This window comes from Dendroctonus ponderosae, unplaced genomic scaffold (assembly GCF_020466585.1).
Source record: "Dendroctonus ponderosae isolate FM_Combo_2020 unplaced genomic scaffold, Dpon_F_20191213v2 Dpon_F_20191213_1, whole genome shotgun sequence".
Taxonomy (NCBI): Eukaryota; Metazoa; Arthropoda; class Insecta; order Coleoptera; family Curculionidae; genus Dendroctonus; species Dendroctonus ponderosae.
The window spans coordinates 50,234,622-50,258,811 of NW_026017110.1; the positions used below are offsets into that span (position 1 = coordinate 50,234,622).

Here is a 24,190-nt window from a genome sequence, read left to right on the forward strand (position 1 = left end):
TTCACATATTTTGCATTTTGCAATGATTTTCTCTAAAGAAACACCATCTCCTTCTTGTAGCAGTTTTTCTCTAATTTGTGTGTTATTTATTCCACAAATCAATACTGTTTTGGCTAATTCATCCTGAAGGTTTCCCAGCTTACAGGTCCTTGCTATTTGTTTTATTTCAGTTACAAATTGATCCAGTGTTTGTTCTGGCTGCTGTTTGGATGAGAATAATTTGTACCTGTCATATGTAACACTTTCTTTTGGCAAAAAGTGGGTTTCAAACTATTCTAGCAATATCTGAAATTTGTTTTTCTCATGGTCTTCAAAACAGAATGTGGTGTATATTCTGAAACTTTCCTCCCCATTGAAGTGCAACACCTATGCACCGCTTCCTCTTTTTATTTATTTCGGTGGCTACCAAATAATTTCGAACCTGCACCGCCAAATCTTCCAGTTCTCAGCTACATTGCCCGTCGTTTGCATTGTTGGTACACCCGTTGCCACCCATTCTTGTAGGTTCTTATCTATGTTGTTATTAACACATAAACAAACTCACAACTGCGCCATGTTGTTTTGTTCTGTGGATCACAGACTACATACTATTGGATCGTGGTTATTTGATTATTAACACAAAATATACCCCCTTGGGGTATGTTCCGTGATTATTAATTAAAACACTTTAGTATAGCTTTGCCATTATGCTGTATATTCTTAACCTTACCTCTGACCATACATCCACTGTCTGTCATCAGGGTGACCACACTGAGAAATGACAATGTCGCCAAATGCAGACTTAAAAATCGCCGGTTTTGGCGCCAAGTAAATTCAAACGGGGTAAACCAATAAAAACAAAGCGGAACGGTTTAAATTACGCAAAACTTTAGTTTTTCTAACAAGTTGAATTGAAATTATATATGTTTACTTGTGTGTCTAAAATATATTAATGAGAAATTGTCGCCAATGACAAAAATGTGTTGCCAACATAAGCGAAAAATCGCCAATTTGGCCACCACCTGGTCACCCTGGATTCTCATCCAGGGTGACCAGGTGTGATCCAGGTGACCAGCAATGTAATATTCCTCACTTTTGCAACGATGCCAGTGTTTCCAGTTTCTTAAACTGGGTTTCAATAAACGCAGTTTGTGAAACGTACCCGTATAAGCCTTTTTCTATGAACGTACCGAAGCGCTGGTGAAAACTGGCCGCTTTTAAACGCGTTTAACTTCGGCATTTAACATAAACTTAGTTTTATCAAACTGCGTTTTGCTGGTTTCTGATAAAATGTGCCTAAGAATCTAGAGAACTATGACAAAGCTATATTAAAGTGTTTTAATTAATAATAAAATAACCACGATCCACACAACAAAACAACACCGGCTGTAGCACCTAACCGCAGCGTCCCGCTGATAACCTCACTTTCATTAGAAAGATCAAATAAACATGAGCACTTTTCAAAAAGTAGCCGGTTTCTGCAGCAATTGCGGCTCAATATTGCCCCCTTTGGGGGACACTGGAAACATCACTTGTTACACATGTTCCAGAGTGTTCGAGCCTGAAAGTAAGTTCTGATTTTCCTCACGGGGCTGATAGCGACTAACTGGTTTGACTTTAGTGCTTATTGATGAAAAATCCACCGTTAGCTATTCTGTCCACTTCAATTCGCGTGCTGCCAAAGCGCACAGTCATTCCGCGCAAGGGGAGAAAGAGGCTGATGGGCCGACAGTGGAGCGAAGGTGCCCCAAATGCGGCAACGACACCATGTCTTACGCCACCTTACAGTTAAGATCGGCCGACGAGGGTCAAACAGTGTTTTACACTTGCACTAAGTGCCAGTATAAGGAAAGTGAAAACTCTTAGGACAGCATTAAATACTTGCTTTTTCTCTATATCGGCATGTTTTAATATCATTAGTCCAGTTCTATAACAGTTTCCTTGGTATACCACAGTTGCTTGTTCTCGTAATAGTGAATCACCACTTCAGGGCAGCGGACATTTACTTGGCTGGCCGGCACTAAGTCCGCCTCTTTGCAGTTTTTCCACTTCATGAGAAAGAGGAGCTCGCCGCTTGCGTCTGTAGCCCCAACAATTTTCAGGGGCTCTAGCCCCCTATCGAAACCTGCAACGAACAGAAGCTGACACCAGCCCTAACATTCATTCTTAATCAGTACCTCGCGCTCTGTTATCCTCGCTGATGTTCTTCCGCTTGTTCTTATCCTCAGTGTCTGCAAGAGTTTGGGCAAATCGCGACTCATAGGCAGCAATCAGATCGGGACAGTCCAGGTTCTCTTCAGGTTCCCATGTGTTGTCTTCTCTAAAGCAGTGCTTGATGAAATGAACTCCTCTAACGAGAAAAAAGAATCTAACTTACTCGCTATATCCCTTCCATTTGAGCAAATACTCGATCTTCCCGTCCCTGGTTCGCTTATCCAGGATTTTCTCCACAGAAAACTCTTCGGTAGGCTGGTTTGAAGAACCAGCAGAGGCCCCATCTTCCCTTTGGCGTGCTAAAACGAAATTGGTCCCTGTTCAGGTTAGGCGTGTGTACTTTTCGGCTCTCACCAGGTCAGTAACCTTTTGGCAAACACCTAATTGTTTAAACACTTACTTTTTACCATTGTTCGTTTTTTGGTTTTCTTCTGGCAGTCTGTGCTTTTGCCTCACCAACAAAGTATTTATGTTTTCATCGATGCCATAAACAAATATCTAATTTAACCTTAAAATAAGTGACAAGCACAGAACATTCTCCTGAGGGATATTCTGTGGTGCCATGGGGCCAAAGGTTTCCGAAAAAATGTAGCGCTGGCGTCAATTGGAGGTAATCGTGTTTCGAGGCATTCAGAAAATTATTTATTATTATAATTTAATTACTATAATTTTTTTTTGGTGTAATGGACCAAAAACTCTAATTTTTTTCATTCGTAATGCAATGAAAAATAGGAAAAAATGTTGCGCGAAGGTTGTATAAATTCAATAAAACTTTAGAGGCATTGTAGAAGTCCTTAAGGGTAAATAATCGCCAAATTTGCAAGCAGAAAAGCGAGCGACAAACCTGTGTGTTTTTTGCGCTTAACTCAGTTAATATGCGAAAAGTAGCATAATTTAACATTTTGGACAAAATTAAATTATTTAAATTCTTTGTTTCAAGACATTCATTCGCATCTAAACCGTTTCCAAAATAAGCAACATTAAAGTCGAGCTGCTGTAAAATCAGCATGTTCACTATGCAGGGCCGAATTAACCTATAGTAGGTACCGGGGCTGGGATCCCTGCATTTTTTGATTTTGTGAGGCCCGGGGCTTGTCCCGGAGCCGCCCCCCCTAGATCCAACGTTGGCACTAAGGACATTAAATTACGTGGATTTGTCTAATGATGGTGAGAAAAACTTGAAACGTCGCACATTTGTTCCAAAGCAATTTAATTTAAAAAATAATAATTGATTGACCAATCAAACGACGGAATTCAGACTGATTTTAAAGGCAAAATCCACAAGATTCTGCGGTACCGAGTCCTGATAGCATACGTAAAGCTCCTGGGGATGAGGCGTATAGAACAGCCGCCTAAATCATAAAATAGCACAAAAGGACGCAAAAAAACCCACTTGCCTAATATTAACTCACCCTATAACCCAGTAGGCGATTTTCGACCGTTTCGGCTCTGCACTGGTCGGACACTCAAACAACATCCCGTACTCCTTGATGGCAATCAGGCTTTTGTTCATCAAGGACTTGGCGATATCCTGAGCGGGCAGGCTCTGGAAAAAGCATATAAAGCTCCAGTTAGTCTATCATGGAATTGAATTTCTTCCCATTGTTCTTCAAGCCAGCAAATTTCCTTGAAATTCCGAATTTCTTGGACTTTACCTTGAAGCGCAAAGTGCTCTGGAAGAGATCGTGGATGTTCTGGCAGCACCGTCGGAAATTGTTCATTATCAGGGGGTACATTTCGTACTGAAGGTTGCATTCCAGTGGCGTAACAAGCATACCTTCAGTGCTGTCCAGTTGAACGAAGTGAAACAGCACGTTGTGCCTGCCGCAGGTGAGTTGCACCGGCAAAAACCCGCCCTGATCGGACAGCAATGACTGCCGAATCTCCGACAAATCGCAGCTGCTGCTACTGATCTGACTGCCATCCTGCATAGTGAAAAACCATTCAAGTTTTACCACCGAATCCCCATATAGTGACTGAGCAAATCACCCCATAGTCATCAAAGTCGGAATCCTCTTCAGAATCGTATTTGAGGTTGCGGTTTCTGCTCAGCGACTCGTCGCTGAAGCTCTGGCTGGACGCCTCAGAGTAGGCATCAAAAGCGTCCTCGTGCGGCGCCGCCAAGACGTTCTGATCGGAGCTGCGGCGCTTCAGAATGGAAATCACCTCGCTTTTCTTGGCGGCAGGCACCGAAGGATCTTTTAGCTGAGACTGCGTGGGGCTGCTCTTGGAGAACCCCAAAGAGCCTGCAAGCAGCAAGATGAAAACCACAGATAGTCTGGGAGAGGGCGCTTGCCCCACCGATAAAGTCGCTTTTTTTCTTGTTGACTGGCGGAAGAGGGGCGGCAAGCTGGAAGCCGCCGTTGGCGGCCAGAAAGCGCTCCGCCACCACCCCGAGCCCCAGCGCCTGAACGTGCGCTAGTGTGGCTTGCGCCTCCTCTACGTAGAAGGCGTCAGGCCCCATGTTTTCTTCTGAAGGCTCCGTTGCGCCCCCTGCTTCCATTATCACGGTCAAAACATCCTGGAAGTGCAAAGTGCCGCTTACTCTCAACTAGTAGGTTTTGCATAGTTTCTACCTTTCCAGCCCCCACAACTAGCAGATACCGGCGCCCCTCTGGAATATGGACATCATCCAGACCCTGCACCTTGCAGGACTTGGGGTACACCTCCTTCCATAACACCAGCGACTTAACCGGTTCCGTTTTAGCCAAATGGACCAGGCCTTGGAGCTTGCAGAACGTGAAAACGTCTACCAGGTCATCCTGCATCAAATGCGAGTGAAGCAGATAGCCGGAGTGAAACAGCGCGCTTCCTAGTATAGTGAACAGTCGCTGGCAATCCAGCGGGTCTTCGTTCTGCTCCGACAAAAACTCACCCATAAAGAAAAGAAAAAAGCCCGGAAGCCTCAATTACCCATTCTCGGTAGTCGCTCGCTTCCAGCTCAGTCAAAGCTTCGTCCAGTTGCGTGATCGCCTCGTCGTGCAGCTTCAAAGTGGGCACCACCGGCATAATGCCCTCGAAGCTGCAGCTGTTCGGATTGGGTGAGAGATTGGGCTGGTACTCCAGGAACTGTTCGATGGTTGTCCAGTCGTCATTACAGATCAATTTAGCAAAGTACCTTTAATCAAAAAATAGCCTTAGACAAATTACCAAAAACAATCTTGAAAAAAATGACAAAATTGAAATTAAAACAACCCTAAATCAAAATCTCATGTTTATGATAACAGGAATTCTTAAAGGATATCCAGAGAAAGAATTGGAGCGGTCAAATTATGAAATAAGGAATGAATTGGGAGAGAATGTTGAACAAAATTAAAGTTGTGATGAAAAGACAATGTCGAAAGGAGATAAAACAATATTGGATTCTGGAAGCACCTGCAAACATAACAAAATGGTTCTTAAAAAACGGGTAAGTTTTTTTGCTCTGAACAGTGGTAAAGTTGGGGATCATTTTTACTTTCCTATATGTTTTAAGTGCAGTGGTTTTGAGCACGTTGCCAAATATTGTCACCAAGAAAGTTGTTGTTGTCACAAGTGTAGAGGGGCTCATGAAGCTAAGGCATGTAATGAAAAAATATATAAATGTCCCAACTGTGCCAGAATGAAACTACAGGAGCACTCAGCCAGAGATTAAAAATGCCCTGTTTACAAAAGAAGGCTAGAAAATTACAAGAGAAGTATTAACTCTAACACTTTTTGAAATGTTAAGAAGCAGGAAATAAAAATCAGTGGATCAAGATCTTAATTTTGAAAATGTAAGCAAGTATGAATGTGAAGTGGAAGATGTTGAAACTCTCAATAAGACAATAATAAAGAGAGATAATATTATTTTGTACCTAAATATAGGAAGTCTGAATGCGAATTTTGAAAAATTGTAAACTTTTATTGAGTGTTTAGCAAATAAGCCATGTATTATAATATGACTAAAACCCGGAATTTGCAATAGCCTCAATTTTATCAACTACAGGGTTATAAAAGTTGTTACAATGAAAGTAAAATCAATAAGGCGGATAACGTCTTAATATACAGGGTGATTCACAACCTTTTGGACACAGAGCAGGGGCGTGTAGAGGACCTCAAAACCAATCGAGTTTCCATTTAACTTTTTTTCTCAGGCCCATGGTTAACGAGATACAGAGTGTTAACCATTAAAAAAAATGGTATTTTGGCTTTAACTCCTACAGTTTATGGGTATGTGAGTATATTTTGCTTAAATGTTTAACGTAGGCTAATGTTAAGACCCTTTACCCGTAGGTAAGGCGACTTGTTGTGAAAATCTACAGGGTGTTTTTTGTAGAGGCATTTTTACCCCCGAACTTTTTTGTGGTGTGCCACTGACTTCGACCGAACATATTTTTGCATTTGTTGTTCAATTTAAGAATTTTCTAATCTCTTGCAGTTTTCTCATATCTGTCTTCGTTTTCGAGTAATTTGCACAAATGTAAGTACATGTTTCTGGGTGACTTTCCATGAATTTTTTTATACATTTTTTTGTGTCCTTTTGCTCACATTTTTCTGTGAAAGGTTTAAGTGCAAGTTGAAGTTAAAATAGCGATGGCTGACGCGTTAACTTAAAATTTATTTTCTTTTCTTTAATTTAATTTAAAATCATTGAGGTTTATCAGCTGTAAGCTAATCCAAATAAAAATACACAAAAATGTAGCGAATATTTCAATTTATTATAAAATTAATTTCGCTCGGAAAAAAGTGTGAACAAAAGGACGTAAAAAAATATAGTAAAATTCATGGAAAACCACCCAGGAACCCTACATGGACTTATATTTGTGCAAATAACTCGAAAACGAAGACAGATACGAAAAAACTGTAAGAAATCAGAAAATTTGTTCGATAGAAGTCAGTGGCGCACCACAAAAAAGTTCGGGGGGATAAAAAGGGGTATACCTCTAGAAAAAAGAACGCCCTGTAGATTTTCTCAACCAACCCTTACCTACGGGTAAAGGGTCTAAATATTAGCCGTTTATTACGTTAATGATATTAATTTTTAAATCTGATAAGTCTGATTAAGTTTAACTAATGATATTAATTTTGTTAGATTTTAGTTTCATCTTTAGGTTTGTTCCATACCTATGTACAGGCAACTTTGTTTGCCTCTATAGAATGTCTTAAGGCATATGTATATATGGACAATAAATAAATAAATAAATAATCAACAGAACAACTAAGTACTTCCTTACCTGAACAGGACCAAATCAACCTGATCCTGCTGCTCGGAAAGGCCGCGGTCGACATCCCCAAAAGTAAACTCCAAAAAACTCAGCAGCTCAGCGTTCATCAGCACCACTTCTTTTGAGCTGGCGCGCTCGTCTGGCAGCATAAACAGCAGCAATCTGGAGCTGCGCCTCGTGTAGACCACATGCAGCAGCTTATCCTTGTGCATGATGCAGCTGAGCCTAGACGGAGTGCTTGTAATGTCTTCCACTAGGTGGCTCAGGGTGATAAACATCCCTCGGGCGCAACTCAGAAGGTTCTTCTGAGCCGGCTTGGGGAAGCAGTAGATGATGTCCTCATTTGCCTTGTTGCTCTCATCCAGCTTATCTAAGATGTTTCGTTAAGCTTCATGAAACTTCGGATTGATTTTTTGTCACCTATATTGATATAGACCAGTCCAACAGGGAAACGGCACATCTTCGGAAGCAGCGCCTGATTGTCTTCCAGTTTGGCGTTCAGCAAGTCCCTAACAAAGGCCGACTCCATGTTCAGCGTGTTGATTGGCGGATCTTTCGTTACCTCAGTTGCTGCCACTCTTTGCAAGGTAAGCACCACCTAAGTTGCGCCATTGGGTGCGATTAGTGATAGAGGAATTTCGAAATAAATTACCTCATCGTGATTGATGAACTTTTGCAAACTGTCGTCCAAATTGTGCACGTTCACCTCGATGCTGTTGATTGACTTCAGCCAGTCGCCTATTTTGATGTTGCGCTCGTTCTTCGCCTTGCTGTCGTAGGAAAAGCCTGGAAGAACAGCTCTAAATAACCCGAATTCGCCTTTCGAGATCGCACAGCGGATTTACCGGCAATCATGACGCGGTTTCCATCAGATAAAGTGCTGATAATCAGCCCGAGAAGGCTTTCAGCCAATGACGTGTAGCTCGAGAGATTGTACCTGTTGGCTCGGTCTATTTCCAAAGTCACCTCCTTTTCTTCGCCCTCTTGAAAGTCTTGGAACTTCACCTTTTGGGTGTTGATTTCCAGGCCTTCAAACATCAGTTTTCTTGCAGTAGTAAAATATGCAGTTAAAATTCATCACCCTGCTAGTGCACTTACCATCTTCCAACGGCTTTTGGCTTTTTTTCACTCGCTTGCTTTCGCGCCGTCTGAGAAGCCGCAGAAACTTGCCTCTGGTGCTTCTTCTGAGTTGCGACTTGGCGAAAGGATCCGGCTCTTCCTCAACCTTGCTTTTGAAGCGGTTGTTCGTGACAAAGGGATGGCAATCGATGTAAAGCAGCTCACCCGAAAAATCATCAACAAACGGTTCCCAATCGGGTATCACGCTGCTGGAGAAAAGGTTCATTTTTGGCCCATCATTCACGGGGTTGGCAAAAAGCAGAATTTCGTGTCATTTAAGTCAATTGCAATTGCACCTTCCTACCTGCTCTGGGTTGGAAGTGCGTAATTTTTAAATAAAAGGGCGCAGTTGTTTCCAATTTTGCAATGTTTCCTAGTTAGAATTTGAGTGCCACGACTGTTTACTAACTGAAAGTGCTGTAACAATCTTAGGAACGTACCTGTCCGACTCAGAATCTGAGTACGAGCTATCGCTATCTGACCAATCCTCGGGAAAAGGATCCTCAGTTTTGACGTCTTTGAGGGGCAACAACCTTTGGGACTCCATTTCCGCCACTTAGGAGCAATTTTGCTTGAATATCTAGGTTTAATCAAGGGAGCATTCCCTATTGGGGATAACAAACACACTGTTTTCAAACAATTCAGTTATCTAGTGTTTACCTGTGGTGTTTACAAACAAGCAATGTTTGTAAATTTATCTGACGTCTAGACTAAAGTAACCCCACTTTTAGGCTGGCCGCATTTTTGGAGGTTAACGCCCCCTGCTTCCTCCTAGGTTAAGGATTTCACTGTTTTGTTCTGCCCAGTTCTGTCACAATCATATAAGCCGTGCTCTATGGTCACAATCACAGACTACATACTATTGGTCACAATCATGTCTTGTTTCTATGGTCACAATTCTATGTTTTGGAGAGATTCTGGATTTAATATATTTAAGTGATTGATTTGCTGTTGTGCAAAAATGTTTTCGGGCGGCGACTCCACTGGGTCCCCAAAGTGCACCCAATGGGCGATGAATCCAGCAGCATATCAGAACACCGCCAACGACGAGGTGGATTGGGCAGCTCTGGCCCAGCAATGGATTATTATGAAAGAGGCAGGCCCACCTCCCATTCCGGGGGGCCCCGAGGTAAATCTGCGAAAAGCCCCTCCGCGGCTTTTGTTGACGCACTTGAATTCCGCCAAGCTTGATAAGGGCAAGACGCGTTCGGGGGGGCCTCTGCCGCCTGAAGGAGGAGAGGCTGAAATGGAGATGGACAATGAACGGGAAGAGCCTCCCGCTTGGAACCCTGCAGGGTCGGACAATCCGCCTCCGGCTCCTGGTTCGGATTCTTGGGCCACATGGAATCAACCTCCGAGCCAGGGCTGGAACTGGACTAGCAGCTGGAGCTCGCCCACTGCGGTTCCGCCACCCATTGTGGTAAAGACGCCTCTGCTGCCTACTCCCAACCGAATGTTTCCGACATCTGATGCCGGCAGCGACAATGCGGTTCCCTATGGGGGTATGAATGCACACTCCAGTCTAGGGAGAAGGGATTTCACTGAGAAACTGTCCCTGATTTCAGGCTACAACAGTAACTCGCAGTCATCCAATAACGACTTCAGCCATCCGCCAGCCTTCTGGACCAACATGGCAGTTAGCAAGATCACCCAAACCGAAATTAAGCCGCATAACAAGAGGTACAGCAAGGTGAATGTGCCGACAAAAGTGACCATAATAACGCCCGCGGGTGCGGTGGAGCCCCATTTGCCTCCTCCCGCGGTTGTTGCTGAGGAGCCTGTAGTTCCCGCACCTTCTGTTCCTGTTCTGGACGCCAACAGGAGGAAACAGTTGCCAGCCTGGATTAGAGAAGGCATGAAACTTTTCAATATTTTCACTTTCTGCTACTGAAAATGGTGGTCAATTTGCAGGACTGGAAAAGATGGAAAGGGACAAGCTGAAGCAAATGGAAAAGGAAAAAGAGAAGCTCGCCAGAGACGATTATACGGAAAAGGTGAAGCTCGAAGAAAAGGAAGCAATGGAAATTTTGAAGAGCACAATCCAAGAAAAAAACCTGCTTAAAAAAAGCCGCTTTGTAAGATGACTCTGGTTGGTTGAAGAGGGTTTTCTTTATTGGCCTTTTGCGTACAGGAAAGTGACCACGAACAATCAGACGACGAGCCTCCAAAGCGGACCGTCCGAAAGGTGTCACCCCCGCCCCCAGTTCCCCTCTCCCAAGACGAACTGGTAAGCCTCAAATTATTCCTCAAAACCTCAAACCAGCTAGCGTCGCTTTGTTTAGATGATGAAAGTGCGCAAAACAATGACGGAAATCCTGCTGAAAGTGACCAACCAACTGATCGAGCAGGCCTGCAAAGAGGAACGGCAACGGTATATTAAAAAACGCAGAGGTATTGTAGCTTTTAGCCCCCTTAACCGTCAACAAACACTTGTTTGTTGGGATCTCAAACAGTGCAATGATTTTTTGTGTTCGAACAGTGAGACTTGTTTTATAAATTCGCAAAGAAAATGGGTAAGACACGTGGAAATTGGCGCTGCTGGTTTTATTTTCGATGTTGCAACCTCATGGTTCCCCCCCAGTGGCGGAGGGTAAGACGCTGGGGTCGTTCAAGTAGGAGAGCGCCCAGCTGCCACTACTGGATGCGCTGCTGCTTGAACGGAATTCTCATTTTTTCTAAGCCTTTTTATAATTTATGTACGAAGCATTATTGAAAAGGTCTTATTAAACTTCAGCTTCCGATGAGCTAGCATCAGCACCGAGTGGTGCCGCCATTAAAGCCAAACTCGGTAAGTGCCCCCTTAGCTACTCTACCCTCTAATTTACTGCTAGAAAAAAAGCCAAAGTCCCGGGATTGGAGCCTAACCGGACTTTGGCTTTTGCATAGAGTTTCTCGGTGTGGAAAGCTTGGATTTATTGAGACAAACTGTGTAGGTCTGGGAGTCTATGCGGATGACTCAACAAGCAGTGAGGACTCTGGGAGCGAAGACCGGCGCGATGAGAGCTCTGATTCGGAAAGCGAACTCAAAGTAAGCATGGGACGGGATAGTCAAAAAATTAACTTTAGTGGTTTACTTCCAGGAATCGATTAAAAAGCGGCAGGCGGCCTTTTCGAAAACTGAGCAGGAGATCAAAGAGCGACTGGCCGATGTGGAGCGCAAAAAAGAGTCTAAACCCAAAAGTCCGAGCCACAGCAGTAGATCATCGAGCGCGGACGCACGCGAAATAGATTCACAGGTAGAGCCAAACACGCAAGGTCAGTATGGGGGGCATTTTTTCTACCCCACCCTTTCCACAAACCTGCCGAATCCGCCCATCGAGATTCATGGGAAGTTGGAAACTAACTGTCTGGATGGGTTTTTTGTTCCGCAGGCAATGCCAAGGAGGAGGAGATTCCCTCGAGTAACAAGGCGAAGCCAAAGCGCCGCTCCTCTTCCAGCTCTAGAGCCTCTTCCCGATCCAGGAGCCCTGCGAGAGGTCGCAAGACCTCTCGTTACTCGCCGAAGAAGCGCTCCAGGTCGCTAAGTACCGTTAAAAGCTCGCGCAGGGGCAGGTCGAAAGAAAGTTACCGAAGAGACAGCATTGACTCAAAGAAGCGTGGCAGACGGTAAGTGTCAAAGCAAAAAATTCGAGCTGGAAGAACACGCTGAATGAAAACTTTAGTTCCAGATCAGGCTCCCGCTACTCAAAGCGCTCTAAAAGGAGTCGTTCGCGCTCAAGGTCGTACTCAAAAATGGGGCGGCGATTACGCCGCACCAAATCACGTAGCAGATCGCGCGATCGACCACATCGCTCGCATAAATCAACCTTATCAAGATCGCACGACGCCAGGAAACGCTCCAGACGGTCCAGATCGCGCTCATGCAAAAAGTCGCCGTCGCGCTCCAAGCGACGCTCTTCCAGATCATCCAGTCGCGGACGCCGCTCGCATCGACGCTGAATACCCGAAGTATCCAAGATTATAGGTTGGGTTGTTTCCAGAGTCGGCACTGCAGAGGATTGCTTTTTTAAAATTGAGTTGTGCCTTTTTTTTTCAGCCGCGAAAGTTATCCGATTTTTTTTATCATTTATCAAATTGAAACTACATAAACGTTTTCTTTGCTTAACTAGTTGGTTTATTTTTAACTTCACTTAACAGGAACATTTTTCAGGGATTTTGACACAAAATTGCCCTTGCCCGGGTTGTTGAGTGGCACACCCTTATAGCAGGCCTCCAGCTGGTCGTTGGTGTGCAGATCCGGTGCCACCGTTTCAAAGATTTTCTTCTTGGGGTTCATCACAGCGTCTGGTTGCCTGGCGAAGCCCTGGCACTCCACCAGATCTCCTGTGGGGAAATATTTTGTTATTCGGATAAATAGTGTTTTAAATAGTTGCTGTACTAACCGGGCTGTGAGCCTGGGGGAGGAATGAGAACTTCCACTCCTAGCGGGCTGCTGGCGCACATGACCATGGCTTCTGAGGTAATTCCGCGCATCTAAAAGAGCAACTCGGTTCAAGTATTTTCAAGCAAACAGTCGTTTTGGCTTTTGTACTTTAACAGGCTTCAAGTTGCACAGCACTAGGACACTGCGGTCCCTCAGTTCCTCAATGGGGATGTACTTGACCAGGCCCGAGCAGACGGTTCTGGGCTGCGCCTCGCCGCAGTTTATCTTCAAGACGTAGAGAGCATCGGCGTCTGGATGCCGCTGGACGTCCTCCACTTTCCCGATTCTCAAGTCCAGACGCCCGATGTCCACTGGCAGGTCTGCGGAAGGTTTGGGCTCTTTGGGTTCCTTCTTCTTTTTTGGCTTGGCAGGTTCGGGGGGCTGCGGCGTGCTGACGCGCGGCTCCAACTGCTTCTGTTCGGGAAGCGGCACCTGTTTCACCCCGTTCTGGATTTCTAGTCCGATAAGCTTCTTTCTGGCTTCATCAACGGCGGCTTGCAGCCGCGCGTTTTCCTCCTTAAGCTGCTTGGCTAGAATGCTGTTGTAGTCCCGGTTAATCACGCCCAGCTGCAAACAAGATCAGTTAGGTACAAAGGGGTTACTGGTTAACCACTCACCTCGGTCTTTAGGGCTTCGATGGTTTCTTTGGCCTCTTGGGCGTTGCGTTTGATGCGATCCATTGACGAGCCCTCGGACATTCTTCCCTGCAATTTCGCCCTGCTGAACAAGTTTAAAACCTGCCGAATACTCTTGAAAAACTGCCCCATACTTACCCCTTTGACTTGGACAAAATTTCTAGGTTACTTTGAGGTGCACTTGACGCAGCATGCTTCGTTGTTGTTTTGAAAGGCTGCACCCTCGGACGCATGTCGTTAATTCAAATATTGATCCCGGTTCCAGCCGCTTTTCCTGCTGTGTTTATTTCCCGTTTCGCTACAAACATTGGAGAAATGACCGATAATTGTAGATTTAGAACGTCGCTGACGTTTGAGGTACTTTTGTATGTAAATTCCTACTATTTCGGGCTGTTTGCCGTTTGCGAAATTGGCATGAATGTGGTCAAGTATGTGAATTTCACCGAATTGCACCATTTCCACATTGACTTTATGGTGCTGATGGCCGTTTGCATCATTGAAATCCTTCGCATTGCCTTGGGCAGACATGGCAATGTCACCGAAAACAGTAAGTCCTGCTGAAACCAGCCCCATTTCCATCTAATTTCTGCCGCTTTAGACTGGCTGATAGTCACTGCCATTCTGCTCACAATCCCCACCGTTATTGGGGTGCTCTATTTGATGATCCTCCAAAGCGAAGTGCTGCGTTTCGAGTACATTATTTGTTCCATCCAGCTGGGGTTGTGCGTTACCCAGATTATCACTGGGGTACTTTGTCTTTTTCCCTGCTGCAAAGTACCCGAGTATTATTAAGAGATTCTGTTACTTATTAATAAAATTAAAGTTGAGCGAAGTGTTTTGAAGAGTGACAGGCAAACATAACCCAAAATAATTTGTTTGGATTCATTGTTGGGTTCCGGCGTCATACTAGAACAGCCTAACGATGCCGGGTGGACGTTGCCGGATTGCGGTCTTTAATAAGGAGTTTTGATTAAAACTCGTCTGACTGCTTGCCGTCGAAGCCCTGATTCAACGTTTCTGGCTTTTTGGGGGTCAAATAGTTGTACGAAAGAAGGAATATTGCACAAAAACCTTGCGCAGTCCTTTTAGAAACGTTGGCACTACACCGGCAACCTTGCACATAGAGCCGAAAACCCGCCATTTTGCAGAGGTACTAGATAGTCACTCAAGTTCCACCGAATGCAATTTGTTGTGACCAGAAATGTGAATTAATTGCGATTGCTTTCTTCCAGGTAAGATTCTCTGCCGGCTTTGCCTAATTGTCGGCAGTTTTCGTTTCAGTGGCCCCTACAATCTGCTCCAAACTAAATGAGTGGTTCCCAAGGGCAGAACCATTGTCTTAGCTTGAAAGTTGTCTTTCTATCTATTGTCTTCCGGTTCTTTGCCTCCATCCATCTCCATCTTTTCCTATTGTGCAACATCTTGTAAGTGCGACCATTAAAGCCGTAATCGCAGTGATTTCTCTTCTCCCATCGGCATTTTGGGAATTCTGAGGTCTGAGGCAGTGCTCAGGGCGCCCGGACAAATCCAGACTTCGTTGGTTTTTTGGGGCTTCAAATTGACATTTCTGATCTAACTTTAGACCTTCTTTCATTCTTTTTTGCTGAGAGTAACTATATTATACACGGGGTGCTGAAATGGACGGTTTTTATGAACACTCCACCCAAAATTGCTTCTCTTTGGGGCTGGAATGGGTCCAAAGGAGGGCTCAGGTCATAGGAAAAGTATCATCTCGCGCAATAAAGGCTGAATAAAATTGAACAACTCGCGCGTTTTTCCAGGTACAGGTGCACACTTTTTCCTCTCCATCTTCTTCGCATCATTCGAAACTCATCCAAAATGAGCCAGTTTTCTTCGCAATTATCCAGCTCGATGTTACCCGAGGAACTGCTGGATCCAGAGGTTCAAGCTGAAATTAATCGGGGCTTGTACGTATTTTCACGTTTGGTTGCAATAGGGCCGAGTGTTTTTTCTTTTTAGGGGTTCCCAAGAAATGCAGTTGCTGTGCAACCTTCTGCCCTGCTGTTCTGAAGAGCCTCAAGATTGGTCATCACCGTTCGATGTTCCTGATCCGGTAAGTCATTGAAAACCGCACAGTTTATCGGTGTTTGAATATGGTTTTTGTTTCACTTCAGTGCTGAAGTTAAAGGCGTTTTGCGAATGCAATACCGTTACTTGTTTTAGCAATTACACAATTCGCGAATAATTATTCACAGCTCTAACTTTTGATCGATCAAAAGTCTTCAGTTCGTTTCTAAGTTTTAAAGTGCGTATGTTCGAATGTTTAGTTGTGCATAGTAATTTTGTTTTAATTTGCAATTAAATCATGGGTTTTTGCCGATTTCTCGAAATGTTTCAAGTGTTAAATGTGTGGATTTAATGCCATGTTGAAGGATGTTGACAATTTTACAAATATTTTGGAAAAACTCAGCCCGACATCACGAAAATAACAAAGCACGGCGGGGGTGTATGGCGTGTAATGCGAAATATTTTTGGGGCCCAAAGAAAACTCGAATTAAAAACGAGAGAACGACGTGAGATTCCAACGTCCAATGCTAGAGATTTTCTGCCTCGACTTCAACTGTAAATAAGCCGGCCAAAATCCTTCTCTTTTTCGGAAAAAACCGTTTATAATGAAATAATGATGAAATAAAAAATATAATATAAAATATAAAATAAAAATAAAATGAAATAATTCGAATGATTAGATATTATCGACTGAAGCGATCGATAAACCAGAGAAAATTCCTTGTAGATCTCTAGGCTCGTCGCACTGTTCGAACAACTCTATTGTGGTTATGACCCATAATTTGCTTATTCCACTATATTATTTTACAGTGCAAAACTGAAAACAAACCATACACAACCGATGGTATCGATTATGGTAATGGGGCGTCATTAACATGTCAGTTTACCGAATGACGCTGGAAATATGTCTGTTATCTTTTACAGAACGCCCCAAATCAAATGCTTTAATCGGTTGTCTTTACACATTGGCCCAAAGAAAATTCGCACTTTCATTCACATTTTGGCATTTATTTGCTTATCCCCAGTAGTCCAAGTTTTCGTTAATTTTTATTTGCATTTTAAATTCGTTGCTTCTGTATTTTTTTGGACTTTTAAGTTTGCGTTTGAGGACATAAAGTTACGGCTGAGCTCGAAAGGGAAAACTGTCTAAGCTTTTTTGAAGCTCACAACGAACTGAAGTCGGCAGCAGATTGTTTAAAAATCCTGCAGATAAACAGTAAAGAATGTTTGGAAAAATACAAATAAATCACAGAACATGTTAACTAAAGGAAGATTGCTGTAGATTGTAAAGTCTAACTAAAAAAGCGAAAGCACGGTGGACCACTGAGAATCTGCAAGAGATAAATAATTGAATGCGAAACAAATGCAGAATTTAGGAAAAATGTCTTCATTCAAAGAATAGGCGGATATGAGAGAATACCAACATGAAAATCAGCCACATCCAGTCTTCCGCAGGCAAATGCTAAGTACATTCTTCACACCTCTTCAGGTCAATTTCCTAAAGCGAGTTGCAAAAAAAAATGAACAAAGAAATAATGCTGCAAAAATCGTTCGACTCGTCAAAAGCCATCCTTGTAGTAGAGGAAGAAAGGCCAAATTTGCTGAAGAAAGCAATACTTCTGTGCACAATATTGCAAGCAAATAGACTTAATTTACTAATTTTTATCAGTAACAATTGGTCAAAAAACTTCGTGTATCGGATCCTCGCTTAAGATTTTGTCTTTTTGAATGGATCGTTTACGAGTTGTGACTAGTTTTCTCAATTTTTTATGTCTAATGAAAACACCTACTCATTCAATAAGTGAGGAGAGTCCGAGTCATACGTATGGCAGCGGATAAAAAGTCGAATAAAAGTGAACTTATTGCAATAAAACATAATGCAAAACACCGTGATGAAACCCTCTTTTAGTTGCATTCAATTGCACGCAAAATCGTGCGGTTCAAATTTTTTTGGGGCGGGTTTTGAAGCTTTAAACGACAAATTCGTTGCCTAAAAGCAGGGTTTTCGCAATTGTAAAAGCATTTTGATATAAGCCCGATAATGAATTAATTCCATTAATGTGAGTCCAAGGCGAAGTAGAGGATTCCGCAGGTTGTCAAATTTTCGGGGGATTTTTCCAATTAGACAAGACGTATTTTAGCTAAAAATCAAGGTTCGAAAGCTCCAGTTTTTGTCTAAAAACCAGACCTTTTTAAATTGCAAAAACACTGAATTTTCCACACAGTCCAAGCACGAAAAGGGACAACCAAACGCAAACTTTCGATTTTACTGACTAAGTTTTTGTCTCAAAATCTCTTAGTTGCAGTCGAAAACGCGAAAAATGCTCGGGACTATAAGATGTTCAGGTTCATATAGTCTTCCGAGTCCAAGCATTGTTTTCAATAAGGAAATCACTCACAGTTTTCCAAGATAATCCAAGTGCGAAAGCGAAAGTCCAAATGGAAACTTTCGATTCCTCCGAACTGGAACATTGGAATCGATGATGAGTGAAACTTAAAGTAAAAATGTTCCTTTTTTCGTTTTCTTTTGCCGTACTTTAGAACATAATTTGTTACTTCGTCGTTTTTTAGTTCCTGTGCTTTGCTATTTACTCTATTGCTATGCAGAAAATCCATTTTTTCTGGATTCTTAATTTTCAGATGAATATTTTCTATTTTAGTCTCGGATCTTTGAAGAAAAGGATGTTCTATTGAACCTTCAGATTTTTGTCACCGTGGTGCAAAATTTTGTGCGATATATTAGTAAACAAGCATTTTAGAATCAAATGATTCCTACAAACGTTTTCAGTGTTTAAGAGGTGCACATTTTAAAATTATTCTGCAATATACGAAGGGCGGCATAGACGTGTGGCGGGAACCAATTAGAGTTTTTTAAACCCCCTTTTTTTTGCCAGTTTCTGGGCTCCCGTTTAAATTTAAAAATTGTTTCCTACGTTTCATCTGAAAAATTTACAGTTTCAGAATTATTTGAAAAAATACTAGTTTTGCTAATTGCTGGATTTCGCAGAAACTGGCACCTTATCCTAAAGGCCTGCATAAAAACCTGCAGATGAACAGTTAAGAAAGTTTGGAAAAATACAAATAAATCATAAAACGTGTTATCTAAAGAAAGATTGTTGTAGGTTCTAAAGTCTAACTAAAAAAGCGAAAGCATGAAGAACAGCTAAACTGTCGCCATCCGTTCCGGACATGGTTTCTGATCTAAGTAAGTACAGATCTCGTCTCGTCAGCTGAGTCTTCGCCTACAAACCTCGAGATCTGTACCTCATTGATTATTAGAAATCGATTTTTTTGAGGAAGTGTATTTTCAATTGTAATGGTGTATAAGCTTTCAAATGTTTCAAGCACTAGTGCATCAATCCAACGAGTTTGGCGAGTGAAAAGAAGTGTTTTTGTGTTTTGCTGCGGTCGCAAAAATGCTACTTACCGGAGATGCGATATTTTCCGTTTTTTCGTTTCCTGTTTGAATCCGGGCAAAGCCGGATTTTAACGTCTTCAATTTTACATACACTTTCACCTCACAAACACTGAAATCAAGTCAATGGTGTTTTTTAAGCAATTTTTCCCTGTTCACTTACGTTACGGTTGTTTCCTCCGCAGTGAACACCTTTTCTCCATGAAATCCAGCAAACTGTTAACATTGCGCAACGTTGGGTAAATCCCCTGATTAAATATTGGCACCTGTTGCGTGTAAATTTCCACGCCAACATGCTCCCGGACTAAAATTAGTCAGGGCCTGATTCACCGCGTCCAAGTCTCGACCTGCACGCCAGCTCATTGTTCTCTCCCCCGTATTTAAAGGAAATATTTCGTGGATAAACGTTTATTCGTTTGAAATCGTACACGTTGCGCCTTGCAGTCAAATGTTTTGTGATATTTTCTAGTCTATTTTAGTGTCCCGGTGGCTTTGGAGTATTTATAGGGTTTCTTCAGAGCAGCTATGGGGATTTGTCAAGATGTGGTAAGTTCGATTGCGGGTGTTTGACTAGCGCATTTCGGCCAATTGCTCGCAAGTTTCGGGGAATAATAAGTAGATGTTTACCGCTAAGAAGACTGCGTGCTTAGTGATTTGCTAGCTAATTCGAGTTTAAAACTCCTTCAGGAGCCAGTAGTTGAGACAAAGGCAGCAGTGGATAGTATTGAGCCTTTGATCAGACCCAGTCGGGCCAGCGAGATCATGTGTACAGATGATCATCAAGGGGAAATGCTCTTCGACGTTTCCGTCTGCGACAATGAAGGAGTGAAAAATACCTGGATAGTAAGTGTGGATTTACCTCGATTAGATTTTTGGAATTGCAAAGTTGGTCTTGCAGTTCTCTCCCAGGTTGAACAAAGTTTTTGTGGAAGTAAACAGGCAAATTCCGCTGGACTTCAAGGTGGAAAACCCAACTGGACAGCGCCTATTCGTTCGCGCAACTCTTCAATATTCCTCTCAGGAATTTGCAGCTGATCCCGTGATCAGATGCCACCAACACCGCGTTGAGGACAAATCGAATAGAAGTAAGAAAATCACTTCAATGCTTACGGAACTGTGCAATCAACTCGTTTTTTTATTGCAGATATCGAAACCCATGTCAGAAGACACGTCCTGCGCTGCGGCAACCAAAATGCAATTTACATCGGCAATGAGGCAGGAGAAAGACCAAGTTTTATATTCCCGCTTGCGGTTCCCCAAGCCGGCAGTCACAGCGTTCGCGAATTGATCCAATTTGTCTGTAAAAGCTCTTGCTATCCACCGGGAATGAACCGGAAGCAAGTCGACATCATCTTCACGTTGGAGAATAGTCAGTAAGTCGCGCGTCGGAGTTGAGGGGCAAACAGTGCTGATGTGTGTTTTTCCAGATCGGAAGTACTCGGACGCAAATCGATTAAGGCAAAAGTGTGCGCCTGTCCTAAGAGAGATAAGGATAAAGAAGAGAAACCATCGCTGGACAAGGTGCGGCTAAAGCGAAGAAGAGCGGAAGAGCCGGCGGACGGTCAGTCGGAGACTAGAAATGAGCCCCTTACGGAATTCGATTTGAAGGTTCCCCATTTTTCAAATGAACATTTTTGCTTAAAAAACAACCATTTTTATGTAGGTTCGATGTTATAGTAAACCCGTGATCCAGAAGATCGTGCAAAACATCATTGATGTGTACAGGTCTCAGATGCATGAACTGCGCGACAATCCGTTCGAATACGGCAGGGTCGAAAAGGTTCACACCGATATGTTGAAAGTGCAAAGTAAGTTTTTCTGCTTTACCTTCCGTTTTTCCGGTCCAATAATGTCTGTTTGGTTTTAGAAGATCTATTCAAATGAAACACTGGACGCTGTCTTCTACTGCCATACCTACTTATTTTATTTTATATCATTTTTATATCAATAAATAAATCTAAAAACAAACCAAATAGTCATAAACATTTTCCCAGCCACGGAACTGAGTTACTGCTTCAATACTTGCTACCATTCCAATCAATAGTCAAGGGGCAGCTCTCTGGCCGTTTTTTCAAGATAATTTTAATTGCTTTCGGTAAAAAAATGAATAAAATTATTTGGTTTTTGTGCTAAATTCGAAGCTGAAACGGGTTTTCTAAAGTTCCCCGCAAGCCGATAAATGCGGCAAATTTTCTAGCAAAATTAATTTTGTCATTTTTGGCTGAACAGAACCTATTATCGTCAGAACATAGTGTTCATTTGCGTTTTTGATTAAAAACTTTTAGTTTTGTGATTGGTTTCTGAGAAAATCTTAATGATGTTTTAATGAATTTATTTTCGTTTTTGTCACGAATTCGACGCTGATGAAAGTTTTTGTAAAATTCCTACAAAGCTATAGATTTATCTTGTAATTTTTCGCGTTAAATACCTCCAGATCGTCAGTATTTTTAAGTGAAACTCTACAAAATAGAGCGTTTTTGAGTGGAAAGTAAAGCAAAAAAAATCAGTCGAAACTAAAAAAACACATTTTTTAGCAAGCTGCAGTTTTCAAAGGAATGGAGGTGACGAGTTTTCCAAATAATTTATCATAAACTTTCACTGATTCTGTTCATTTCTTGAATGAAAGAAAATTATGTGATTCCTGTCCCAAATTCGAAGCTGGAAAGCGATTTTGAAACTACAATGGGACGAAGGGGGCGAGTATTTTAATAAGATTTATTTCATAATTTTTCGCTGAAAATACCTGAAGATTATCAATATTTTTAAGGAAAACTAGAAATGAATACGTTTTTTGCGTAGACAGAATTGCTTAAAAGAACTTTGCTAAAACTGGAATGACCTAAAATTTTAAGGAAACTTTAAAAATCTTCAGAGCGATGAGGGTGACGAATTTTTCAAATTAGTTTTTGTAAACTTTTCTTCTGGTCGTTTTTTCAGGATAATCTTAATTGCTTTCGGTGAAAAACTGAATAAAATTAATTGTTTTTTTTTTGGTAATTTTATCATTTTTGGCTGAAAAGTCATCAGAAAATAATGTTTTTTTTGCGTATCTGCTTAAAAACTTTTAGTTTTGTGATCGGTGTTTGAGAAAATATTAATGATTTTCGGGAAAAACGGGATAAATTGATTTTCGTTTTTGTCGCGAATTCGACGCTGAAAAAAGTTTTCGTAAAATTCCTACAAAGCCACAGATTTATCTTGTAATTTTTCGCGCAAAAGACCTCCAGATTGTCAGTATTTTTAAGTAAAACTCTACAAAATAGAACGTTTTTGAGTAGAGAGCAAAGCAAGAAAATTCAGTTACAACTAAAAAACGAGATTTTATTAACAAACAGTTTTCAGAGGAATGGAAGTGACGAGTTTTCTAAATAATTTATTATAAACTCGCATATTCAGTTCGTTTTTTTATTGAAAATTATTTGATTTTTGTCTAAAGCGACGAAGGAGGCGAGGTTTTAATAAATTTATTTCATAACTTTTTGTGAAAAATATTTTAAGATTGTCAGTATTTTTTGAAAATTGAGCATTTAGAAAAAAGAGTAACTTTGCTAAAACTGGAAAATTCTGAAATTTTGAAGAAATGTTAAAAATATGATTGATAACTGGCCCTTAAAATAAATATAAAATCAAGTAAAAAAAGGCATCAACATTTTCATCAGTGACAACAATAATCAAGACAGTTTTGGAAATATATTTCTTTATTCAAATCCCAGCCAGTCACACCTTAAATCGTACGTGCACATTCACTCATTCTTGCAAATTTTCAACATAATTATATAATATTGTTATAAGTTATTGATATACATAAAAATACACAACAGCTTGAGAGCCAACTGCCTTAAAAAATTCTCTGGGTAAAATTAAAAGAAGGTACAATTGTTTAATAAATACAAATTACGTTTGACTAAGCTACTCAAATAGTCGAGACTTTTTACATTGTTTTACTCTAAAAGCTGTCCAGCGACGAAAAGTGAACAGTCGAGTTTTCGCCACTGGACTAAATGCTTCGTTGCAATGTACAGATTGCATTTGGGGAAAAACGTCTGATAGTCCGAAGACTACGAAAGATTTTCCCCCTAAATTAATAACTACCTAGACTAGGCGTAGACCTGATCTAAATCTACAGCATTGGTGCTTCTTTTGAGCATTTCTTTGACCAGATTGCTGGTGGATTTGTTCTCATTGGCCGACCTCGCTATCGCTGTCGCTTTTTTCTGCAAAAAAACGGTTTTATTAGCAAAGCGCTCGGACTATGACAAGGGGAAACCAGTTTTGATGCTCTCGTGAGTGCGCTAGCCGCACAAATCAGCTGGAAGCTTCAATACTTGCTTCCATTCCGATAGTCAAGGAGCAGATGTAAGTTAGTACCTTTTTTGCCGGGATACGCGTGTCGTTTTAGTCGGTCATAAAGGTCGTCTTTGGTCCCGTACAGGCTGGCATTGCTTCTGGCCAGGCTGTTCATTTTGCCATTATGCAGACCCTCCTTCATGTAGGTTTCATTGTAGAAGTTGGGCATCTCCCAGCCGTCCTCCTCATCGTCGTAATAGTGCGCGTAAGTGGAGTGATGAGAGGGAGCAATCGATTCTGCGTAGGGCGTCGGGGCGCCGTAGTAGAAGTTGACTTGGGACCCATTGGCGTCCGTTGCCGGGCTGAGCAGTTTCTTTGGTTCTTTGCGCTTGGAGGCTCTGGATAACAAGCAGATTAGCGAATTGAACAAGAAAAAACTGAATGCGGTTTACCTGGCACAGATCATCCAGATGAGTAGCACGATAAAGATGATCAGGATCACAGAGGCGGCAATTCCGCCCGCAATGTAGGCAAACTCGGATTTTTCGCTGCAGTGTTTGCCGGTAAAGCTGCCGATGCATCTGCAATATCAGGAGATGCTTTAATCTGCTCAATCTCAGGTAGAACGGAAAATTGTTGTTTTACCTGCAGGATGGCGTGCCGGACACATCCTTGACGCAGACGCCCTCGTTCTCGCAGTAACCGTCGCAGGAATCGGTGCACTCTTTTCCGGTGCCATTAAAGCCGGGTTTGCACTCGCACTTAAAATCGCTGGTCTCCGGAATGAGCAGGCAGTAGGCGTTCGGGTCGCAATGCATCTCTTGTCCATTCATTTCGCATGGATTCGTACACTCAGACTTGGATTTCTGCAGACATTTATCATTTCAATTAACAATTGCCCCCG

At 42.2% G+C, this 24,190-nt stretch overlaps 8 protein-coding genes across 20 annotated transcripts in view; 4 read left to right on the forward strand and 4 right to left on the reverse strand.

Moving 5' to 3' along the window:
• Positions 1-1,028: 1,028 nt before the first annotated feature.
• On the forward strand, positions 1,029-1,874 carry LOC109533260 (DNA-directed RNA polymerase I subunit RPA12). The gene is made up of 2 exons (XM_019898543.2): positions 1,029-1,546; positions 1,601-1,874. Exons 1-2 carry the CDS (start codon positions 1,429-1,431, stop codon positions 1,843-1,845), a joined length of 363 nt encoding a protein of 120 aa, XP_019754102.1. The 5' UTR covers positions 1,029-1,428; the 3' UTR covers positions 1,846-1,874.
• LOC109533258 (chromobox protein homolog 1) lies at positions 1,848-2,739 on the reverse strand. 2 transcript variants are annotated; one of them, XM_019898541.2, is made up of 4 exons: positions 2,594-2,739; positions 2,357-2,492; positions 2,157-2,299; positions 1,848-2,104 (listed from the first exon to the last, which is right to left on the reverse strand). In XM_019898541.2, exons 1-4 carry the CDS (start codon positions 2,601-2,603, stop codon positions 1,896-1,898), a joined length of 498 nt encoding a protein of 165 aa, XP_019754100.1. In that variant the 5' UTR covers positions 2,604-2,739; the 3' UTR covers positions 1,848-1,895. The 2 variants fall into 2 exon arrangements, with proteins under 2 accessions (XP_019754100.1, XP_019754099.1); XM_019898540.2 differs by having other exon boundaries at positions 2,357-2,510.
• A 647-nt stretch (positions 2,740-3,386) lies between these two features.
• Positions 3,387-9,270, reverse strand: LOC109533253 (protein inturned). 6 transcript variants are annotated; one of them, XR_002171507.2, is made up of 14 exons: positions 8,939-9,223; positions 8,478-8,707; positions 8,225-8,407; positions 8,032-8,165; positions 7,800-7,977; positions 7,389-7,749; positions 5,107-5,311; positions 4,770-5,048; positions 4,495-4,714; positions 4,183-4,439; positions 3,971-4,118; positions 3,849-3,887; positions 3,606-3,739; positions 3,387-3,545 (listed from the first exon to the last, which is right to left on the reverse strand). XR_002171507.2 is itself a non-coding variant. In XM_019898527.1 (14 exons), exons 2-14 carry the CDS (start codon positions 9,043-9,045, stop codon positions 3,434-3,436), a joined length of 2,670 nt encoding a protein of 889 aa, XP_019754086.1. In that variant the 5' UTR covers positions 9,046-9,103; positions 9,159-9,270; the 3' UTR covers positions 3,387-3,433. The 6 variants fall into 6 exon arrangements, 5 of the variants coding, with proteins under 5 accessions (XP_019754086.1, XP_019754089.1, XP_019754087.1 ...); XM_019898527.1 differs by having other exon boundaries at positions 3,849-4,118; positions 8,939-9,103; positions 9,159-9,270; XM_019898530.2 differs by having other exon boundaries at positions 3,849-4,118; positions 8,478-8,704; positions 8,939-9,103; positions 9,159-9,245.
• Positions 9,271-9,299: 29 nt separating this feature from the next.
• LOC109533255 (arginine/serine-rich protein PNISR) lies at positions 9,300-12,603 on the forward strand. 3 transcript variants are annotated; one of them, XM_019898534.2, is made up of 11 exons: positions 9,301-9,627; positions 9,685-10,000; positions 10,064-10,351; positions 10,410-10,573; positions 10,630-10,725; positions 10,781-10,889; positions 11,233-11,286; positions 11,432-11,526; positions 11,579-11,753; positions 11,870-12,104; positions 12,161-12,603. In XM_019898534.2, exons 1-11 carry the CDS (start codon positions 9,460-9,462, stop codon positions 12,435-12,437), a joined length of 1,977 nt encoding a protein of 658 aa, XP_019754093.1. In that variant the 5' UTR covers positions 9,301-9,459; the 3' UTR covers positions 12,438-12,603. The 3 variants fall into 3 exon arrangements, 2 of the variants coding, with proteins under 2 accessions (XP_019754092.1, XP_019754093.1); XR_002171508.2 differs by having other exon boundaries at positions 9,300-10,000; positions 11,579-11,734; XM_019898533.2 differs by having other exon boundaries at positions 9,300-10,000.
• On the reverse strand, positions 12,590-13,792 carry LOC109533257 (aminoacyl tRNA synthase complex-interacting multifunctional protein 1). Of its 2 annotated transcripts, none has more exons than XM_048669753.1 (5): positions 13,695-13,792; positions 13,539-13,638; positions 13,030-13,488; positions 12,881-12,971; positions 12,590-12,821 (listed from the first exon to the last, which is right to left on the reverse strand). In XM_048669753.1, the coding sequence occupies exons 1-5, from the start codon at positions 13,787-13,789 to the stop codon at positions 12,625-12,627; spliced, it is 942 nt and encodes a 313-aa protein (XP_048525710.1). In that variant the 5' UTR covers positions 13,790-13,792; the 3' UTR covers positions 12,590-12,624. The 2 variants fall into 2 exon arrangements, with proteins under 2 accessions (XP_048525710.1, XP_019754098.2); XM_019898539.2 differs by having other exon boundaries at positions 13,539-13,641.
• On the forward strand, positions 13,787-14,383 carry LOC109533259. Its single transcript, XM_019898542.1, has 2 exons — positions 13,787-14,103; positions 14,155-14,383. The coding sequence occupies exons 1-2, from the start codon at positions 13,788-13,790 to the stop codon at positions 14,346-14,348; spliced, it is 510 nt and encodes a 169-aa protein (XP_019754101.1). The 5' UTR covers position 13,787; the 3' UTR covers positions 14,349-14,383.
• Positions 14,384-14,666: 283 nt separating this feature from the next.
• On the forward strand, positions 14,667-20,967 carry LOC109533256 (cellular tumor antigen p53). Of its 3 annotated transcripts, none has more exons than XM_019898536.2 (9): positions 14,667-14,788; positions 15,338-15,484; positions 15,537-15,630; positions 19,687-19,842; positions 19,898-20,084; positions 20,144-20,372; positions 20,427-20,607; positions 20,663-20,807; positions 20,867-20,967. In XM_019898536.2, the coding sequence occupies exons 2-9, from the start codon at positions 15,396-15,398 to the stop codon at positions 20,881-20,883; spliced, it is 1,098 nt and encodes a 365-aa protein (XP_019754095.1). In that variant the 5' UTR covers positions 14,667-14,788; positions 15,338-15,395; the 3' UTR covers positions 20,884-20,967. The 3 variants fall into 3 exon arrangements, with proteins under 3 accessions (XP_019754095.1, XP_019754096.1, XP_019754097.1); XM_019898537.2 differs by lacking the exon at positions 14,667-14,788 and adding an exon at positions 14,843-15,280; XM_019898538.1 differs by lacking the exons at positions 14,667-14,788; positions 15,338-15,484; positions 15,537-15,630 and adding an exon at positions 19,401-19,545.
• A 1,712-nt stretch (positions 20,968-22,679) lies between these two features.
• The window catches only part of LOC109533262, a 36,769-nt gene continuing 35,258 nt past the window's right edge, over positions 22,680-24,190 (reverse strand). For both annotated transcript variants that reach the window (XM_019898545.2, XM_019898544.2), the window contains 4 exons: positions 23,932-24,152; positions 23,739-23,867; positions 23,368-23,684; positions 22,680-23,213 (listed from right to left, as the gene is read on the reverse strand). In XM_019898545.2, the coding sequence (XP_019754104.2) occupies positions 23,179-23,213; positions 23,368-23,684; positions 23,739-23,867; positions 23,932-24,152 (702 nt within the window). In that variant the 3' untranslated portion in view covers positions 22,680-23,178. The remainder of the gene's footprint in view (positions 23,214-23,367; positions 23,685-23,738; positions 23,868-23,931; positions 24,153-24,190) is intronic.

What these genes read in the sequence shown, in the direction of transcription:
- LOC109533260 (XM_019898543.2), top strand. Translation starts at nt 1,429, where the DNA reads ATGAGCACTTTTCAAAAAGTAGCCGGTTTCTGCAGCAATTGCGGCTCA. An exon ending in CAGAGTGTTCGAGCCTGAAA is followed by an intron (nt 1,547 to 1,600) that starts GTAAGTTCTGAT and finishes GTTTGACTTTAG; the next exon opens with TGCTTATTGATGAAAAATCC.
- LOC109533258 (XM_019898540.2), bottom strand. An exon ending in AAATGGAAGGGATATAGCGA is followed by an intron (nt 2,300 to 2,356) that starts GTAAGTTAGATT and finishes GCACTGCTTTAG; the next exon opens with AGAAGACAACACATGGGAAC. An exon ending in CGAGGATAACAGAGCGCGAG is followed by an intron (nt 2,105 to 2,156) that starts GTACTGATTAAG and finishes TGTTCGTTGCAG; the next exon opens with GTTTCGATAGGGGGCTAGAG.
- LOC109533253 (XM_019898527.1), bottom strand. Translation starts at nt 9,045, where the DNA reads ATGGAGTCCCAAAGGTTGTTGCCCCTCAAAGACGTCAAAACTGAGGAT. An exon ending in TCAGATTCTGAGTCGGACAG is followed by an intron (nt 8,708 to 8,938) that starts GTACGTTCCTAA and finishes CCTTTTCTCCAG; the next exon opens with CAGCGTGATACCCGATTGGG. An exon ending in CCGACTTTGATGACTATGGG is followed by an intron (nt 4,119 to 4,182) that starts GTGATTTGCTCA and finishes TTCACTATGCAG; the next exon opens with GATGGCAGTCAGATCAGTAG.
- LOC109533255 (XM_019898533.2), top strand. Translation starts at nt 9,460, where the DNA reads ATGTTTTCGGGCGGCGACTCCACTGGGTCCCCAAAGTGCACCCAATGG. An exon ending in TGCTTAAAAAAAGCCGCTTT is followed by an intron (nt 10,574 to 10,629) that starts GTAAGATGACTC and finishes TTTTGCGTACAG; the next exon opens with GAAAGTGACCACGAACAATC. An exon ending in TCAAAGAAGCGTGGCAGACG is followed by an intron (nt 12,105 to 12,160) that starts GTAAGTGTCAAA and finishes TGAAAACTTTAG; the next exon opens with TTCCAGATCAGGCTCCCGCT.
- LOC109533259 (XM_019898542.1), top strand. Translation starts at nt 13,788, where the DNA reads ATGTCGTTAATTCAAATATTGATCCCGGTTCCAGCCGCTTTTCCTGCT. An exon ending in TGGCAATGTCACCGAAAACA is followed by an intron (nt 14,104 to 14,154) that starts GTAAGTCCTGCT and finishes CTGCCGCTTTAG; the next exon opens with ACTGGCTGATAGTCACTGCC.
- LOC109533257 (XM_019898539.2), bottom strand. Translation starts at nt 13,789, where the DNA reads ATGCGTCCGAGGGTGCAGCCTTTCAAAACAACAACGAAGCATGCTGCG. An exon ending in ATTTTGTCCAAGTCAAAGGG is followed by an intron (nt 13,642 to 13,694) that starts GTAAGTATGGGG and finishes AAACTTGTTCAG; the next exon opens with CAGGGCGAAATTGCAGGGAA. An exon ending in TCGAAGCCCTAAAGACCGAG is followed by an intron (nt 13,489 to 13,538) that starts GTGAGTGGTTAA and finishes TCTTGTTTGCAG; the next exon opens with CTGGGCGTGATTAACCGGGA.
- LOC109533256 (XM_019898536.2), top strand. Translation starts at nt 15,396, where the DNA reads ATGAGCCAGTTTTCTTCGCAATTATCCAGCTCGATGTTACCCGAGGAA. An exon ending in TGAGGACAAATCGAATAGAA is followed by an intron (nt 20,085 to 20,143) that starts GTAAGAAAATCA and finishes TTTTTATTGCAG; the next exon opens with ATATCGAAACCCATGTCAGA. An exon ending in TTCACGTTGGAGAATAGTCA is followed by an intron (nt 20,373 to 20,426) that starts GTAAGTCGCGCG and finishes GTGTTTTTCCAG; the next exon opens with ATCGGAAGTACTCGGACGCA.